General features: G+C 37.0%; 1 protein-coding gene across 6 annotated transcripts in view; it reads left to right on the top strand.

The window, feature by feature from the left end:
* Positions 1 to 16,173, top strand: part of KRIT1 (KRIT1 ankyrin repeat containing) — a 31,068-nt gene extending 14,895 nt beyond the window's left edge. For 4 of the 6 annotated variants that reach the window (XM_040964834.1, XM_040964836.1, XM_040964838.1 and 1 more), the window contains 9 exons: positions 2,359 to 2,515; positions 2,958 to 3,065; positions 5,387 to 5,543; positions 6,414 to 6,565; positions 9,501 to 9,667; positions 10,268 to 10,355; positions 10,832 to 11,038; positions 14,882 to 14,998; positions 15,468 to 16,173. In XM_040964834.1, the coding sequence (XP_040820768.1) occupies positions 2,359 to 2,515; positions 2,958 to 3,065; positions 5,387 to 5,543; positions 6,414 to 6,565; positions 9,501 to 9,667; positions 10,268 to 10,355; positions 10,832 to 11,038; positions 14,882 to 14,998; positions 15,468 to 15,536 (1,222 nt within the window). In that variant the 3' untranslated portion in view covers positions 15,537 to 16,173. The remainder of the gene's footprint in view (positions 1 to 2,358; positions 2,516 to 2,957; positions 3,066 to 5,386; positions 5,544 to 6,413; positions 6,566 to 9,500; positions 9,668 to 10,267; positions 10,356 to 10,831; positions 11,039 to 14,881; positions 14,999 to 15,467) is intronic. The other 2 variants (XR_005882076.1, XM_040964837.1) reach the window with 2 other exon arrangements.
* Positions 16,174 to 18,391: the final 2,218 nt, after the last annotated feature.

Raw genomic sequence — 18,391 nt, 5'->3', positions numbered from 1 at the left:
GTGTTGGCTTTTATTAGTAAGTACTAGTAAAGATTGTAGTGTCTAAACCTAAAATTTATTAATCTGTGTGTACTTTTTAAATTATGTTTATCACCTGAAAATATTAGTCAGATTTAGTCCTCCTGAGGTATTTTAGTTCACTTTGCAGAATTTGTAATCAGATGCATCACTTGATTCATGTGAATGTGAATAGTAAGAGACATAGCCAGTGAAACATTAAATTGCTTTGTCTTGGACCTTAGGTACTAGTTGGTGTAAAAGTTGGAGAACTCTGGGCTGCTCCAGGTACCTGGGTTGGTCCTTCCTGGTTTGATCTTTGTAAGCTCTGGCAGACTTTACCTCTCTGAATTGGTTTTCAGTAGTTGTCAATTTTTTATCTTAATACCCCTTTTGTACTGCTAAAAGTTATAAAATCCCAAAGAGCTTTTGCTTATGTGGTTTAAATCTAGTAGTATTTACCAAAGTAGAAATTAAACTGCAAGAGTCTTTAAGCATGTCTTTTACAATAATAAACATATATTAATATAACATAAATTTTAGGAAAATACTATATTTTCCAAAATTAAAAAAAAAATTAGTGAGAGCAGCTTTGCTGTCTATTTCCATACATCTCTCTCCAGTCTTGCTTAATAGAAAGTAGCTGAATCCTCTCACTTGCTTCTGTTCTTCAGTCTGTTACAGTATTACATGTCATAATTTTTCTAGAACACTACAGTTAAGGATAAAAATTAAAAGGGAAAACAATATCTACATATTATTTTAACATTTGACTTGAATACCCTGAAGGAGTTTAGGGATCCTCTTTGGTTTGTGTACTGTTTTTTCAAGACCATGTAATTAGACCACAGAGGGATTGCTCCATGCTTCTGTCGTCGTCTGAGGCAGCCCCTCCAGACCACTGCTTCAGATTGCAGCCTGACCGTCTAGTTTTAACCTCGGGGGTGACTCACTGCCACTGGCACGTGCTCTCTACTCTCCTGATAGCTTGCTTTGCTTGCTCCTTTCTCCTGCCTAAGTACTCTTGTCTTCAAATTCTCCTATTCTTCCTGTTGTATCAAAACACTTTCCCAGACTATCTGAGGTTGTAGCTCTCTCTTTCTCTTGTTTCTTTTTTCCTCCCCACAAGATTTATTGATTTGAAAGGCAGGATTACATAGGGTAGAAGACACAGAAAGAAGTTACATCTGCTGATTCGCTCCTCAAGTGGCCGCCTCAGCTGACCCTGTGCAGGCTGAAGCCAAGGGCCAGGAGCTTCTGCCAAGTATCCCATGTGGGTGCAGGGGGCCTAAACATGTGGGCCATCCTCTACTGTTTTCCCAGATGTGTTAACAGGGAGTTGGATCAGAAGAGTAGCGCCCCAGGCTACAACCAGCATCCATATGCAGATGATGACATTGCAGGCAGTGCCAGCCCTGTCACATCTGTTTTTTCCTGGAATTTTCAAAGCATGAATTATGTGCCATTTTGACGTGACAAATATGAAATGCCTTATATTGTCGGTTGTTATCCTCATCTGTCGTTTATGTAACCTATCCCATGCTTGTTTTATGCCTTTGAGAACATTGGAAGCCTTTCAGAGTAGGAAGGATCACCTGTCTTCCCTGTTTCTATGTTTCCAAAATTGCCTGACACAACTCTAATTAGAATTATGTCTTTGTGTCTGTTTTGTAAACCATTATCAGACCTACCTGAAAATATTCTTTTTACATTTGTTTCTGATCCTCAACCTATTTTTGACTAAAAACTGTATCTCTTGAACCTAGAACTTTGGCATATTGTATGGGATGTTTCTCAGTTACCTACTTCATTTGTTGTTATATTTTCTCTCTGTTGATCAGAAATAGAAACAGACTGATTTGAGCCAGTGGTTCTTAAAAAAAAAACAAAAAAGGTTTTATTTTTATGGGAAAGGTAGATCAGATTTACAGAGAGAAAGAGACAGAAAGATCTTTTGTGCACTGGTTCACTCTCCAAATGGCCACAGTGGCCAGAGCTGAGCTGATCAGAAGCCAGAAACCAGGAGCTTTTTCTGGGTCTCCCATGAGGGTGCAGTGTCCCAGGGCTTTGGACCATCCCCTAATGCTTTCTCAGGCCACAAGCAGGGAACTGGATGGGAAGTGGACTAGACTGGATATGAACTGGGTCCATATGGGATCCAGCACTTACATGGTGAGAATTGAATCATTAAGCCATCGCACCGGCTCAAACTATAATAACTTTTAGAAACTCTCAAGCACTGAAGGCATTTGTATTTGCTCTTTGGCCCAGAAAAAATTTTAGATTTGATACATCATGTAAGACTTGAACTTTGAAGACATTTCAGATAACTTTCACGTAACAAGTTATGTATTTTTGTAGGTATGGAAAAGTTGAGGCCACTCGTATATTATTAGATAAAGGAAAGTGCAACCCAAACCTGTTAAATGGCCAGCTCAGTTCTCCTCTTCATTTTGCTGCTGGAGGAGGACATGCTGAAATAGTCCAGATTCTCCTGAACCACCCAGAAATTGACAGAGTAAGTTATTTTCTAGGTTGGTTTTTATTGTTTGTTTCTTTCTTTTTCAATGTTGAAGCTAAAATAACAAGCAGGGACACTAAGTAATGGTACACTTTGAAAGGTCAACTGAAGAATAAAACTAGTGAAGTAATGTTTGTGTATTCATTGTGCTTTTGCACATACATTTAAAATTAATTTATTTGAAAAGGAGAAAAGCAGAGACAGATAGACATCTGGACAACAGACAACAGCTGGAGCTTGGCCAAGCTGAAGCCAAGAACTTGTAACTCAATTCAGGTTCCTAATGTTTTCAATCTTTTATCCAAGTGCATTTTGTGCTAAAATGTCTACTATTGAATACTTAAGATCTTATTTTCTGTGAAATTTAGATTAATTGAACATTTTCCTCCTGGAATTGAAATAATTACAGTGATCTTTTTTTTTTCTCCTTCATTTCCAGCACATAACAGACCAACAGGGAAGATCTCCATTAAATATTTGTGAAGAAAACAAACAAAATAATTGGGAAGAAGCAGCAAAATTGTTGAAGGAAGCTATTAACAAACCAGTAAGAATTATCTTCATAAATAGAGCCAAACATAGTACTCAATGTAATAGGTAATTTGAGGGTCTCTGATAAGCTTCAATGGATAACTTCTTTAGCAGTACCAAGCCTCACTGTTTCATATGTACTGTATTTGTTATCATCCACAACATATGAACATTCTTCTTTTTTGCTTTTTTTTCTTACATATGAACATTCTTACATCACAAAAATAAAACTTCAAAGATAAATAAAACTTCAAAGATAATCTGATTTGCAGTGTAATTATATAGTCGAGTTAAATCATCAGGACATACTGTGGAGTAGCACACTTCTGAAAACAGAGAAGTTCTCATTAAAGGCTCTTAGGTGACTGCATCGTGCTAACCCCACTGAGCGCTTCCACACACTCAGTGCAACCTATTGCACACTGAGGCTGCATGATGGATGCCATCTATTGTGTGCTCTGTTGTTGGCCAAAACACCATCATTTGCCACATGACTGTACTGGTTACAGTAAGTCTATTTGTTGAACTGTAGCTTTATACTTATACCTTCTAAGCAACATTTTGTATTTTCAAATACAGACTGCACATCATTTACTAGCTTAGCATCAACAAGTTAGTTTTTCTATGACAGACAATTTTCCTCCTTATGAACACATAGTAAGTAGCTTCCTATTCTTGTGTTGTGCTAATTCATTCTGGTCTTCCCATCTAACTATACCTAAAATTAACTCATTAACATAATGCTGAACACAAAAGAATATTGTGTTAAAATTAAAACATTAAGGTGTTAGGGCTGACATTGGGGTACAGTGGCTTAAGCTGCTACTTACAACACCAGCTTCCCATGTTGAAGTTGCTCTGCTTCCAGTCCAACCCCTGCTAATATGTTTGGGGAAACAATGGTAGATGGCCCAGTACTTAGGCCCCTGTTGCCCGTGCGGGAGACCAGGAGATGTTCTGGACTCTTCGCTTTGTCCTGGCCCGGCCCTATCCATGCTGCAGCCTGGAGAGTAACAGTGAATGGATGATCCTTCTCTCTATATATAACTCTGCCTTTCAAATAAAGAAAATAAATCTTAAAAATAAGTAAATAAATGGTAGAAAAGACTTAACAGAAGAAATTGAGTTATATCTGAAAGTATGTGATTTAATAAAACTCATTTATTTGAAATTTTACAAGTTAGAAAAAAGATAACCCCAAAACTTTTTAAAAATTAAGTTATTTTTTGTTTTTAAAGATTTTTTTTTAATTTGAGGCTGTTGTGGTGGTGTTACATGCTAACCCTCAGTCCATAGTGCCAGCTTTCTGTATGGGTGCCAGATCTGTCCTGGCTGCTCCACTTTCTATAACTTTTCTATCTGAAAAAGGGAAACCGGGGCAGGAGGGGACGGGGGGATGGCTCAAGTCTTTAGGCCTCTGCATCACGTGGGAAGCCCAGGAGAAGTTCTATGCTCCCAGCTTCAGACCAACCTAGCTCTGGTTGTTGTGGCCATCTGTAACTCTTCAGGAGTGACCCATCAAATGAAAGATCTTTCTCTTCTTTCTTCTTCTCTGTAATTCTGTCTTTCAAATTAAGTGAAAAAAATAATATATATATATATATATATATATTTAAATTATTTTATTGGAAAGTCCGATATACAGAGAGGAGAGACAGAAAGTTTTTCCATTTGCTGGTTTACTCTCCCCAAGTGGCAGCAATAGCTAGAGCTGAGCTGATCCTAAGCCAGGAACCAGGAGCTCTTCCAGGTCTCCCATGTGGATGCAGGGTCCCAAGACATTGGACCATCCTCTATTGCTTTCCCAAACCACAAGCAGGAGCTGGAGGGGAAATGGAGCAGCTGGGACAAAAACCGGTACCTATAATGGAATCCCAGCAAATGTAAGGTGAGGATTTACCCACTAGCCTATCATACTGGGCCCAATAAATCTTTTTTGAAGAAAAGACTTCCTTATTTAGCAGCTACATCAGCCAGGCCAAAAACAGGATTCTCAAACTCCATCCAGGTCTCCTGTGTGGATAGCAGAGGCCCAAGTACTTGGGCTGTCTTCCGTTAGCTTCCCAGGTACATTAGCAGGAAACTGGATCAGAAATAGTGCAGCCAGAACTGGAACTAGGCATGCAGGTGGCAGTTCAACTTGCTGTGCCACAATACCAGCGCTTAAAATGTCTTCCAAATACTGTCAGCAGTTTCTTACTCGAAGCATTTTTCTGATACTTTCCATGTTAGAAATGTATAATAAAAATAATAATAAAAGACATGAAGTTCAAAGTATTTTGTTGGATTGTGATCTGCAGTTTTTAAACAGGTTGTATAACTTATTCCTTGTCGTAGTATGAAAAAGTAAGAATCTACAGAATGGATGGATCATACCGTTCTGTTGAACTGAAACATGGCAATAACACCACAGTGCAGCAGATAATGGAAGGAATGCGTCTCTCCCAGGAAACCCAGCAGTATTTCACGATTTGGATCTGCTCAGAAAACCTCAGTAAGAAAGTTTGTTTTATTTTGTTGTTTAAAGTGCATTATTTTTGTGAATGTCACTGGTGAACTTAAGCATAATGATGTTTATGGTTTGTGCATTTTAAAATACTGCAGTATTATTATTCTCTTTTAAATAAAAGATAGTTATTATTGCTCATTTGTTGAAACAAGTCCCTAAGCTCCCTTCCCTTGCTTCATTCAAAGCAATGTTTAAATAGCAAATCAATCAATCAATCAATTAATTAAGTAGAAAATCTCACATTCTTGGAGTGGAGTGTAATTTGGACGACGCTAAATGTGGTGTTTGCTCATACAACTAGCCTTCATTTTAATTAATGATCTCAAAATAATATAATTTTTTCCAAATATTTACTTTCTTCCAAATTTCTTAATTCAAAATCAACCTAGTATTACTGTAGGCTTGTCCCTCAAAGTAGAGAAAATATATAAAGGAGTCAATTGATCTCATTAGCGACTTAATAATTTAACATATCTCTTTGACACCAAATACCGCTGACTATGTCAAATAGACTATATTGCAATTAATAATTGCATATACATTAGGTACATTTCTTTTTTTTTTTTTTTATTGTTGCTTACATTGTATTATGTAGTACAGTTTTATAGGCGCTGGGGATTCCCCCCACCCCTCCCATACCCCTCCCCCATGGTGGATTCCTCCCATTAGGTACATTTCTTATGGGCTTAGACAAAAGCAGTTACCTGCAGATCTGGTAGTAATGTTGACTCAAATAAATGCTGCTTTCAGTGCAGGCCCTTAGTGTGTACTTATGTGAAGATATTTAGTACAGTTTTTATTGATGTGATTGAATTATTTTATATTATAGCTTATAAAAGGAAAGATGTTTTTCAGGCCTTCAGCTCAAGCCTTATCATAAGCCCTTACAACATGTTCGTGACTGGCCGGAAATACTCGCTGAGTTGACGAATCTGGATCCGCATCGGGAAACACCCCAGCTTTTCCTAAGAAGAGATGTGAGGCTTCCTTTGGAAGTTGAAAAAAAGGTTTGCTTAGAAATCTTTTCACTCTCATTCCAGTGCAATAAATCTGCTGAGTAGGCATCAGAGGTAGAAATTTGGCTGTTTCAATTTTATGGGTTTTGCTTCTGATTTTCTGTCCAATTTTTTTTTTAATTGAAAAGGCAGATATACAGAGAGAAGGTGAGACAAAGAGACAGATCTTCCATCCGCTGGTTCACTCAGTGGCTGCGATGGCTGGAGCTGAGCCAATCTGAAGCAAGGAGCTTCTTCCAATTCCCCACACAGGTGCCAGGTCCCAGGGCTTTGGGTCATCCTCATTGCTTTCTCAGGCCATAAGCAGGGAGCTGGAGGGCAAGTGGAGTGGGTGGGACACAAACCAGCACCCATGTGGGATCCCAGCAGATGCAAGGCTAGGATCTAGCCACTAGGCTATCACACTTGGCCCCTTCTGTCCAATTCTTACATGTCTGTAGTAAATGGCACTTTCTTTTGCATTCTGCTACCACTGTCCTAAGAATACAAAAAAAGTAAGAAAACTTACCCTGAGGAAAGTGACCAACCTGTTGGCAAGAAAAATTATATAGTAAGTTAATTTTAACAGTAGTTAGGAAGTAGTGTCGCAGAAGGATAATAAATGGTAATTTGTTGTGTAAATTTCAAACAGAAGAGATACTTTGCAAAATGAAAGCAAGGAAAGCATTTGCAGAGAGGACATAATTCATTTTCAGAGGTCAGGAAGTAGCTGTTCTTCAATCAAGCAGAAAACTGCTATGTATATAGTAAAACATCTGTTATAAAGTTATTTTTTTTAATTTAAACTGGTGTAGATTTACAAAAAAAATTTTTTTTGGTATTAATTTTTTTTAATATTTTGACAATCTTTACATAGTTAATTAGAGTAAAAAGGTTCAAGGGGGTAAGACTATTATTTTTTCCATATTGTTTCCTTCATGTTTAAAGGGGGGTATTAAGGGAGAAGGTCACAGGGGCTGGTGTAATGGCTACTAGCTAATCATCCACTTTCAAGTGCAGCGTCTCATATGGGCACTAGTTCATGTCCCAAAGGCTCCACTTCCCATCCAGCTTTCTGCTGTGTCCTGGAAAAGCAAAAGAGGATGTCACAATGCCTTGAAACTCTGCACCCGTGTGGGAGACCTGCCTGGAAGAAGTTCCTGGCTTCTGGCTTCAGATGAGTTCAGCTCTGATCAGGTGGCCATTTGGGGAGTGAAGCAGTGAATGGAAGATGTTCTGTCTGTTCTGCTTTGCTCTGTATATATGCACTTCCAATAAAAAATAATATTGGTAAGAAAAAGGGGACACAATAATCTAGTAAAAGAAAAAACCCACATCATTACTTTCAGTAACACCAAAAAGGTACTTACCAAATTGTAATATCTTTTCATGATGAAAATTCAAAAAACTATGAGTAAAAGGGAACTTTCCCACTATGATAAAGGACATTTATGAAAACCTAGAGCTAACATTGTACTCACTGGTACAATGTAGGAAAGACTTAAAACTTTCCTACCGAGATCAGAAATAAGATAAAAATACCCACTTTTATCACTGTCATTTTACTTTGTATTGGGAGTTCTAGCCAAAGCAGCTGGACGGGGAAAGAAAGAGAGAATGGCAACATCTGAGTTGGAAAAGAAAAAATGAAACTTTATGTATTTGCAAATGTCAAATATGTAAAAAAATTTTTAAGAAAAAGGAGAAGGAAGTCTAAAAAACCTACTGGAACTACTAAGTATGTTTAGCAGATTTATAGCATATAAACTCAACTTAGGGAAATACAAAAAAATATACTAGCAATTAGTAATTCAGAAAGGAAATTATGCAGTTCATTAAAATAACATCCAGATGAATAAAATGCCAACAACTAAACTGAACAAAAGTAATTCCAGGTTTCCACTCTAAAAACTACAAAATTTGACTGAATAATCAAACGGGCCTCAAAAACTCAATTGAGATGATCATGTTCAAGGACATGGGGCTGGGCCAGGCCTAAGTCGGGAGCCACAGCTGCATTCAGGTGTCCCCCTAGCTGGCAGGGACTTGGGCCATCTGTGCTCTTCCTGGTACTGGAAATGCAGTAGTCGCAGCCCAGACACAGGTGATGATGGCACCCGTTACGCCACAATGCAGGCCTGGCAATTGCAAGGACTTAGGGCAATTGTAAATTACATTTGAAAGTACTTTAAATATTCTTTCAGAAACTTTATAACAGGTGATTATTTTCAAGTGGAAATATATTCTGTATAGTAGTATTTCTCAATCTTTATTCATCTTACTAGATCAAATGAAACTTTCAAGATTTTAGAACTTAAAAAAATGCATACTCTACTGTTACTTGCAACTGTAAGTTTTAATACCAAATAAAATAAAAAATGTTTCAAAACAAGCTTTTTAAAATTGTTTGTCCTAGGAATTGACACACTTCCTTTTATCTTCCTTTAAGCTCATTACCATGTTTCATGAAGCATAGGTGACAGAAAAGTGTTTCAGGAATATGTGGTAGCAAGCTGCAGCCTATGGCCATGTCCTGCCTGCTGCCTCATTCTGTATAGCCCACAAGATAAGTGTAGTTTTTAATATTTTGAATGGCTAACAAAAATTGGAAGAATTAATTTTAAGTGAAGGTTTTGTTGGAAATTCTGATTTCAGTATCTATATAAGGTTACACCAAAGCCTGGCCCCACATTCCTTTGCTGCTGCACTGCCGGCGGCTGCGCTGGCGCTGTGGAGTAGTCACAGCAGAGATTACATGGCTAGCAGAGCTGCAGCTATTGCTGGTTGGCCCTTCCTAAGGAATGCTGCTTGCCCCTGCCCTAAAGCAATAACCATTCATTTAACACACATAATGTAACTTTTGCTTTTTCCATATCGACAATAGCAAGTTGTACACTTGTAAAATGAAATTGTAGCCTAACAACAAAATTATACTTTCTCCTTTTAGATTGAAGACCCACTAGCTATTCTGATTCTCTTTGATGAAGCCAGATATAATTTACTGAAGGGCTTTTATACAGCTCCTGATGCTAAACTAATAATACTGGCAAGTCTGCTGCTGCAGATAGTTTATGGAAGTTACGAGAGTAAGAAACATAAGCAAGGTTTCCTGAAGTAAGTATTTAATAGATGCTTGACCTTGAACTTTGCTCGAGAACTTGTTTAAGGAAGTTTAAAAAATATTTATTAGGACATATTTGTACATTTGTTTTGAATTAAATATTGAAATACAAGGCATAGAAAGAGATAAAGCTACTATAGTGCGGTATTTTTATATCTTTATATATTCCAAAACTATTTTTCTTTTATTTGACTGTAGTATGATATGCTTTATGTTTTTTTATCTTTCTTTATTATATGTTTATATAATTTCACTAATACCTGACTTGAATAAAGAATAAAAAAATTTTGCAGATGCAGTTTAGGATCTCGGCATAAAAACGAATGTCCTGTTCAGTCGTTGAGAGGACACTGAGATCTAGTTTATCTGAAGTTTGTTTATCGTGATTTTCCATTTTAAAAATATGTTCAGTAAAGAAAGTGTTGATATTAGGATTGTGACTTTTTGCTTAAAACCTTCATAGAGTGTTCTGATATTTTTACAACAGTATTTTTCAGCTTAAAAATTGTTCATTCAAAGCATTTATGACATGATTATTATACTTTAGCTATTAAAATGATTCATTTAAAGAATGTTGGCATGTGTATTTACAGTGAAGAAAATCTGAAATCCATTGTACCTATTACCAAACTGAAAAGTAAGGCACCTCATTGGACAAACCGAATACTTCATGAATACAAGGTAAGTAATTTAGTAGCAGTAAAAGAGATTTCACAGCCTACTTGACATTAATGTTATTAATGATTTAAACATGCATTTATAGTTCTGAAAATGAAAAATGGATCTAGATCATGATTCCTGTAACTTAAAATAGCAAGACATTCTTCATTTTTAGTGTAATGTAGAGTCTTTTACCCAACAGTTTCCTTCACTGAATGCTGAGATATGGGGCAACTGAAAATTTGGAATAATATACTGTCCTTGCCCGTGGGGCACTTGAAAGCTAGTAGATTATATACTGGTTTAAGACTTTGACGTTTTTCTGTTTTTAACATTAATAACACAAAAGAACATACTCTCGGGATAATGTGCCAGAATTTTGCTCTTTGGAGTCAACCTTGATTTTAGAACTTGCTAAACTGGCATTGTTGTACCTTCAAAGGAGTATTTTCCTTTCACATCTGCTTTATTTTTGTTTCTATCTTGCTTGTTTTTAGAATCTTAGTACAAGCGAGGGTGTCAGTAAAGAAATGCATCACCTGCAGCGCATGTTTTTACAGAATTGTTGGGAAATCCCAAGCTATGGGGCGGCTTTTTTCACAGGACAGATCTTTACGAAGGCAAGCCCCAGCAATCACAAGGTCATCCCTGTGTACGTAGGAGTGAACATAAAGGGACTTCATCTCCTCAACATGGAGACCAAGGTAACTGTTAGCTGCTTTCTAACAGTAACATCCTCCATTATCTAAAACAAAGTGCTGACCGCCCGGAAGCATCTAGAAATGGTAAATCTACAAGGTTATTCATTGTAAAACATCAGAGGGAAAAGTAAACTGACTGTTGATAGGAGGTTAATATTATGGTAAATTTTTGCATTGGGATATCTTTTAGTATAGAGAGTATTTTTATATAGAAGTTTCTTAAAAATATAGTTACTGCAGAAAAAAGGGCTGAACTTATGTGATATGCTATCATCGGTATGAAAATGAAAAGAAATGAAATCAATCTTTGTATAAATATATGTTGCTTTTGTATGCATTGAAAACTATCAACTACTACATCACTATGCCAACCCCTGATTATCATTTTCTATTAAAACTATTTTGCTCATGCAAAGTAACTTCCTGCTAATTATATTACAGCTGCTTCTGTTGCAATATATATAAAAAATTAAGCGGGGGGCGGGAGAGGGAGCCTGATATGATGGCTTAGTGGTTTAATCTTCACCTTGCAAGCACCAGGATCTTCTATGGGCACCATTTGTGTCCCAGCTGCTCCACTTCCTATCCAGCTCTCTGTTTATGGCCTGGGAAAGCAGTAGAGGATGTGCCAATGCCTTGGGACCTTGCACCCATGTTGGAGACCCAGAAGAAGCTCCTGTCTCCTGGTTTTGGATCAGCTCAGCTCTAGCCATTGCAGCCATTTGGAAAGTGAACCAGATCTTTCCATCTGTTCTTCTGCATGAATCTGATCTGTCTTTCCAATTTTAAAAAAATCTTAAAAAAAAAGAAAAAGGAAAGAAATAGAGGGGACCAGAGCTGTGTTATTTCAGATTAAGCAGCTGTCTGCATCACCAGCATTCCATGTGAATGCCATTTCACTTCCTGGCTGGTTCATTTCCTATGTAGCTCCTTGCTAATGGACCTGGGAAGCAACAGCAGATGGCTGGTGTGCCCGGGCCACTGCACCCATGTGGGAGATCTGCATAGATTTTCAGCCTCCCGATTGTCCTGGCCCAACCGAATACTGCAGCCATTGAGCCACTGGCTGGAAGATCAGTTTCTCTCTCCCTCTCTCTTGAAGTCTGCCATAACAACAGTAATAGCAGTAATAATAATAAAATATCCCTTCCCCAAGGAAGGGGTAACAGAAATCTTTTCTTTGATGTTTTAGAATATTTTTTATCAACATTTGCAAATCTTTCTTCACAGAACTTGTTGGCAATAGTGTGAATGTGACACTGTCATTTGTCTGAGCTGTATTTTAAGTTTGGCTTGATTGCTTTCTAAATTTAGAGAATATTAAAAAGTTTTTATGGTATTCAAATGATGGTTTAGCATTATGTTCATTTATGAGTAATATTCTGATCTAGTGGTTAAATAAGTGAGATAATGGTAGCAGACAGAAGGATGATAAGTAACGATGTCATTGAACAGTCTGTTTTGTCAGGATAAGATGTTCAATTTCTAGAAATAGAAGTGAGAACTTTGGTATATAAAATGATGATTGGACCAAAGGCTAAAGATGTGTTTTGTGCATGTAATTATTACCATATGGTCTGTAAGCTACTGATAAGCTGGGGGCACCTTTGGAAGCGCTAAGATGATTATATGTTTCAGTCCTCAAAGATGGGCACAGCCAGCTTTTCTTCAGTTGTCCTTGACTGACCAAGATCTGCTGAGGTTGACAAGCTTTGCTAAACTCAACACTTCATCTGCAAAAATACCTTCACTTGACTTTGAAATTCTACCTTACCCCAGAAATTAATTCTTAGGAAGAAACATAGATTAAAGCCACATATAAATAGTTTTCTTTAATACCAATAACTTCTACATTCTTTATCTTCTTTTAAATAATAAAAGTTACTCATCTGAAAACATAGCTCAGCCAATTGCATAAGCTTACTGCTGGCCTGTTTACATAAAATGTAAGCACTGTTGAATGGATAAATATATTGTTGTGGCTTTGTGTTTGATGACAGTAAAGTACCACTACTGCACCCAGACAACAGAGCATCCTTTGCTGATGCTAATTTATATTGACCATAATGTCTTCCTGTAACGTATGGAGCTGTTTCAACATTTATTCTTGGGTGTTTCAGCAACCAGCTGCCAGCCTATCATTCTGTCTGTTCACGTCACTGTTTGGCCTGTCTGCTGGTCACCAGTGTGACAGTTCTGACTTCTGTGGCTGTCCCTTTCCTGCTGTCAGCTGTCTTTCTGAACAGTTTCTCTTGCTGTTTTTTACTCTCCTCACGAGCACCTTGCTTTCTAGGTCTGACGTACCACCAGGACCTACTTCCCCCTTCTGTGCAGACTGAGCACCTAAACCTGCGGCCTCTGACTCTTCAACTCCACTTAGCTAGTTTCATTATCTAGGGTTTCTTAAGAATGCCTTCATCACTGCACAATGTCCATTACTGAAAAAGCTTTATTTTAACCTATGGACTCAGTATTTCCATTGGAAACCTGACTTGTCTGTAAGTGAAGACTGCCATGGATAGATTTTGTTCCTTGCACTAAACTGCTCTGAAGCCATAATAATGGGCTATTTTCTTGCTTTGATTAAAAATTTTTCACATGATTAATCCAAAAGGCAATTTTAGGTGTTATGTCCTGACCCAGTGTTCTAGTCTGTACCTTGGTTAAGTGACTATTGCTATCTCTACCTATATGCCAAATATCCTACATATAAAGTGATTTTTTGTAATGTGAATGTAGTAGCTAGTTTTTAGATGTTAATTAATTTTTTATTATGGATAATGTAAATTCATGTAAGTTAATTTTGTTTAATTGTGTTTGATTTACCATAACCTCAGGTATAAATGTCTGGAACTGATGCCTTTTTGGTATCTTAAGGATATTTTATTCAGCTATAAGAATTGCTTTTCATAGAAAGCTAGTATTCATAGAAAGCATGTGTTTTCAAGAGTGACATCATAGTTCTCTTGTATATGTGTATGCAAAGAAAATACAAGTTACTGCTAAGAAAGTTATTATTGAAAAATAATCAAAAATATATCTAATGCTTCCTTAAGTACACTATGTTTGGACAGTGTGGGAACAGATTAATCATGCTTATTTTCACAATAAATGTGTCAAGGTGCTTATTTCAGTGGGACAAGATTGCTAAAGTCAATCTGTTACCCTAATGCATGAATTTCAGACCTGAAAGTACTTTGCTATTATTCAAAAAGAAGGTACTTAATAAATTAAAGGGATCATTATTTTTAACCTGAGGAAAGTAAAAGTTTGTAGTACATTTCCTGAAAGTCACTGATTATTGGAATGGACATCTTTATAAAATTTTTTTGGTGCTGGCATTGTGGTACAGCTGCTAAAGTTACTGCCTGTTTCACTGCCATCCTTTATGGCCTATACCCAGTTCAAGTCCTAACTGCTCCTCTCCCAATCTAGCTCTCCTTTCTAATGGCCTGGGAAAGAGGTGGGGGATGGCACAGGTTTTTGGGTCCCCATATCCATGTGAGAGACCTGGAAGAAAGCTCCTGGCTCCTGGCTCCGGCTGGCCCAAGTCCTGGCTGTTGAGTCCAACTGGGGAATGAACTAGTTTCTCTCTCTAACTCTGACTTTCAAAAAACAAACACACAAACAAAAAGAAGTGTGGTAATCTGGTGTCAAGAGTATGACTTATGATTATCATTCTCTATAATATATAAGTCAAATTGTATGAAGTTAGTGAGATACTCTAAACAGTCTTTATTATAACATTCGAAGTCAGTATGTTTAGACCGATTTAAATGTAAATAGAGAAAATAGGTGTTGGCTTTTAACATATATTTAATGTAATAATTTTCAATTATGTTGCAGGCTTTGCTCATCAGTCTTAAGTATGGCTGTTTTATGTGGCAACTGGGAGATGCTGACGCTTGTTTCCAAATCCATAGTATGGAGAATAAAATGAGCTTTATAGTGCATACAAAACAGGTAAGCCCTTATCAATTATTTTAGACTTCTTATGATGAGCTTTTGTTTTTTAGTAGCATAGCCCATTTAGTGTCAATGGAAACCTTTGATATTAAGTGAAATCAAAATATTTAATATCAAGGCAGGCATTTCCTAAGCAAGGAAAGCCAGAAATTGACATGGAAAATTCATTTCAGTTTTTTAATAAATTCTTGTGTCACACATTTAAATTCCAGTCAGCAGAGCCTATCTATTCTATCAAGGTGTCCTCCCCTCTTCTTGACCTCTGCTGTGTATGCACCATTAGTCTCTCTCCAGTGGGTCACCTCTCACATCACTTTAGGAAGCTTGGGTAATTCTCCCTCTGTATTTCTTGGAAAGTTGCCTCCTGAAAAGAAAGTTCCTTTTCAATTAATTAGAGAACTTCCCACATGTCCTTAATATACCAACATGTTTGATATTTAATGGTGTTGTGTATTTTATTTTATAGGCTGGTCTTGTGGTAAAACTGTTAATGAAGCTCAATGGGCAGTTAATACCTACTGAAAGAAACTCATGACAAGAAAGCAGCTGGTAGCTGAGTCACCACATTTTGTAATACAGACTTTTTCCATGAAAGATGTCTTCAAATATTACTTTTGACAAGGTATTTAGTTTATTGTAATATATATGTGTGTGTATATTATTCTACTACATTGTACAGAATCTGTACTTATGTTTGGTGTGTAATATACCATTTAGTTTTATATAATAGCCTCATAAGCTGTTCTAATTTTTGAGAGAATCAAGTAAAAATTGTAGATTGATAGTCTGTATAATATTAGATGAAATAGGAAGGTGTATAAAAGTTATTTTTGGTAAAATGGTAAAGAATTTGGAGTGGAATGTAATGAAATTATGAATTATTTCAAAATATAATGGAAGTCAACATGATTTGAATAAAGAAAACATTTTTTACTTGGATCATATAATACTATTATTTAATTTTCTGAAACCTAGTCATATTCCTTAATGTGTTTTTATATGTGTTCCTCAATGTGTTTTAAAACTCTTAAAATGTATATCTAATAAGGTAGTGTTTCTCAGAGTATAATTCTTAAACTCCTTGAATCTTACTTTTTCCTGTTAAAACAATTTTAGACCCAGTAAGGAATTCAGATTATTAAACCTGTGACTTTCACAAAACTGACGAGCACTTGGACATACACGGACAGGCATGTTAAGAAACAATCTTTAGGTAGTAGCAGTTGAGTTTGTTTATTAATGTGTACTGTATTTTTATGAGTTGATATAAATTTATGCTGCCTTTATGTTTGTAGGAATTAGATCCAAACCTGGTTGTTTCATTTAGGAGAGTGCTGACATCATTGGGCAAGAGCCAGTCTCACCAACATGCTGTTTAATGAGCTGAAAACTACAGTTTTGCTATAGTGGTAGACACTGGTGTGTCTAGTCAGTCCAGAGATACAACAGTCTTATTGAAAGCTTTCCTATGGAATGCAGATTATTTTAATAACTGTCTTTTCATGTTAACTTTTATTTATTTTAATACTGTTATGTGTAAGCCTTATTAGGATTATTTGTATAAGTAATGTTGCCATCTTAAAATTGTTTGTATAAGTAATGTTAACAAGAAATTTAGGTTATCTTTAATTATGTGCTGGACACTCTCGATTCTGCATAAAGAATTCCTTGTCTAGTTTTATCCATTTCAGTGACCTCTAGTGTTACCAAATAACTTGTTGATTCCCAAACTTAAAATTTCAGCCTCTGCCTTCCACCTGGAACTCTGTGTCTTAACCTCCTAGTTGTGTTACTTTTGCTCCATCTGAATGACATACAAAGAGTGCTTGCTTTGGCAGCACATATACTAAAATTGAATGGCATACAAAGAACTTAGATTTGTACAGATCCTCTTTTTGTTCCATTCTGTCCTTGCACGCACATTTTCCATTAATGGCATCATGAAATTACATTCAGTTTCTCAGCCTGGAAATCTTAGTATGACTTTCAACTTTTCATTCTTTTCTCATCCCATACATTCCATTCATTATGTCCTGTCAAATATCTTACAAGTCTTTCTCTGTTGCCCTGTTTCCTGCTCACTATAACCACACTAAAATCTTCATTCATTCCTTGCTTGCAGCACAATCCAGCCTCGTTTACTGACAGGGATATGTTCTCACACATGCATCATTTAAGTGACCTCATAGTTGCTGAAACATCATGTGTAATATAAACTTCTGACACCACTATCATGTTTAAGGGCTATCCATTGCTGATGTAAACATCATGGTGCAACGGGTGCCTGGAGCTTCCTAATCCAACCTCAGGCCACTCCCCCTGTCGTCAGGTGAACCTGGGCAATTACTCTGTGAAAAATCTGACCTGCCTCTTCGGGGTAATGTCCAAGCACTCCTGCTACTCGGTCCTATCCTCCAGCACACTGTTTCCATGGCTTGCCTTTCAACCCATGGTGAAATCCAGTACTTTATTAGTAACTTCAGGGGGAGGACAAACTGTGTTTTTCAGGTAAGCTGTGTGCTTTTGATGTACAACTAGGAGTTAAGAGTTACAGCAAATTTATCCAGGAAATAGCTGAATTTTTTGCCTTTCACAGATAAGAGGTGAGAATGCATGGCACATCGAACAACAACCTGCTTTGCATAATACAGTGTACCCTGCCTGGAATTTTACAGTATGGCGGCTGCACAGCAAAGGGGAGAGGGCACTGTCAGACTAGTAGAACTATTAAAGGCTTTTAAAAATAGCATTAAAAACTCAAGTTTCAAAATCAGACTTTATTTAAAAAAAGATCCATCACTATCTCTAAGACTATAGCAAAACAATAAAACTGATGGAGAAGGGCCCAGCATAATAACCTAGGCACCGGGATCCCATAAGGGACTGGTTCATGTCCCAGCTGTTCCACTTCCCCTCCAGCTCCCTGCTTGTGGCCTAGGAAAGCAATAGAAGATGGCCAAAGCCTTGGGAACGTGCACCCACGTAGGAGACTCAGAGGAAGCTCCTGGCTCCTGGCTTTGGATTGGCTTAGCTCTGACCGTTGTGTCCATTTGGGGAGTGAATCAATGGATGGAAGATATTTCTCCCTCATTCTCTGTAAACCTGCCTTTCCAATAATAATAAATATATCTTAACTACAACAAAACTGATAGGAAAACTCAGACAGCTTTTGAAAGATAACCATTTTTTTTCCTTTTCATCAGTCTTTAGGTAAATTTGAGTACCTTTTGTGTGTCCCATTTCAAAACAGCCTTTGCCTTGAGGTAGTAAGTTTTAATGAGGAAATAACAGCTGTCCAAGTTATTGGTGTTTAAGAAGAACTTCAGAAGGTCAAAGGGATATAAAGCATATTTAAAGAGATAATAACTGAAAACACCAGAAACCTAGAGA

This window comes from Ochotona curzoniae, unplaced genomic scaffold, assembly GCF_017591425.1.
Source record: "Ochotona curzoniae isolate NIBS_2020 unplaced genomic scaffold, NIBS_Ocur_1.0 scaffold_3835, whole genome shotgun sequence".
Classification (NCBI taxonomy): Eukaryota; Metazoa; Chordata; class Mammalia; order Lagomorpha; family Ochotonidae; genus Ochotona; species Ochotona curzoniae.
Note: the sequence above shows the minus strand (reverse complement) of the source record. Positions and strands in the feature narration are given on the sequence as shown.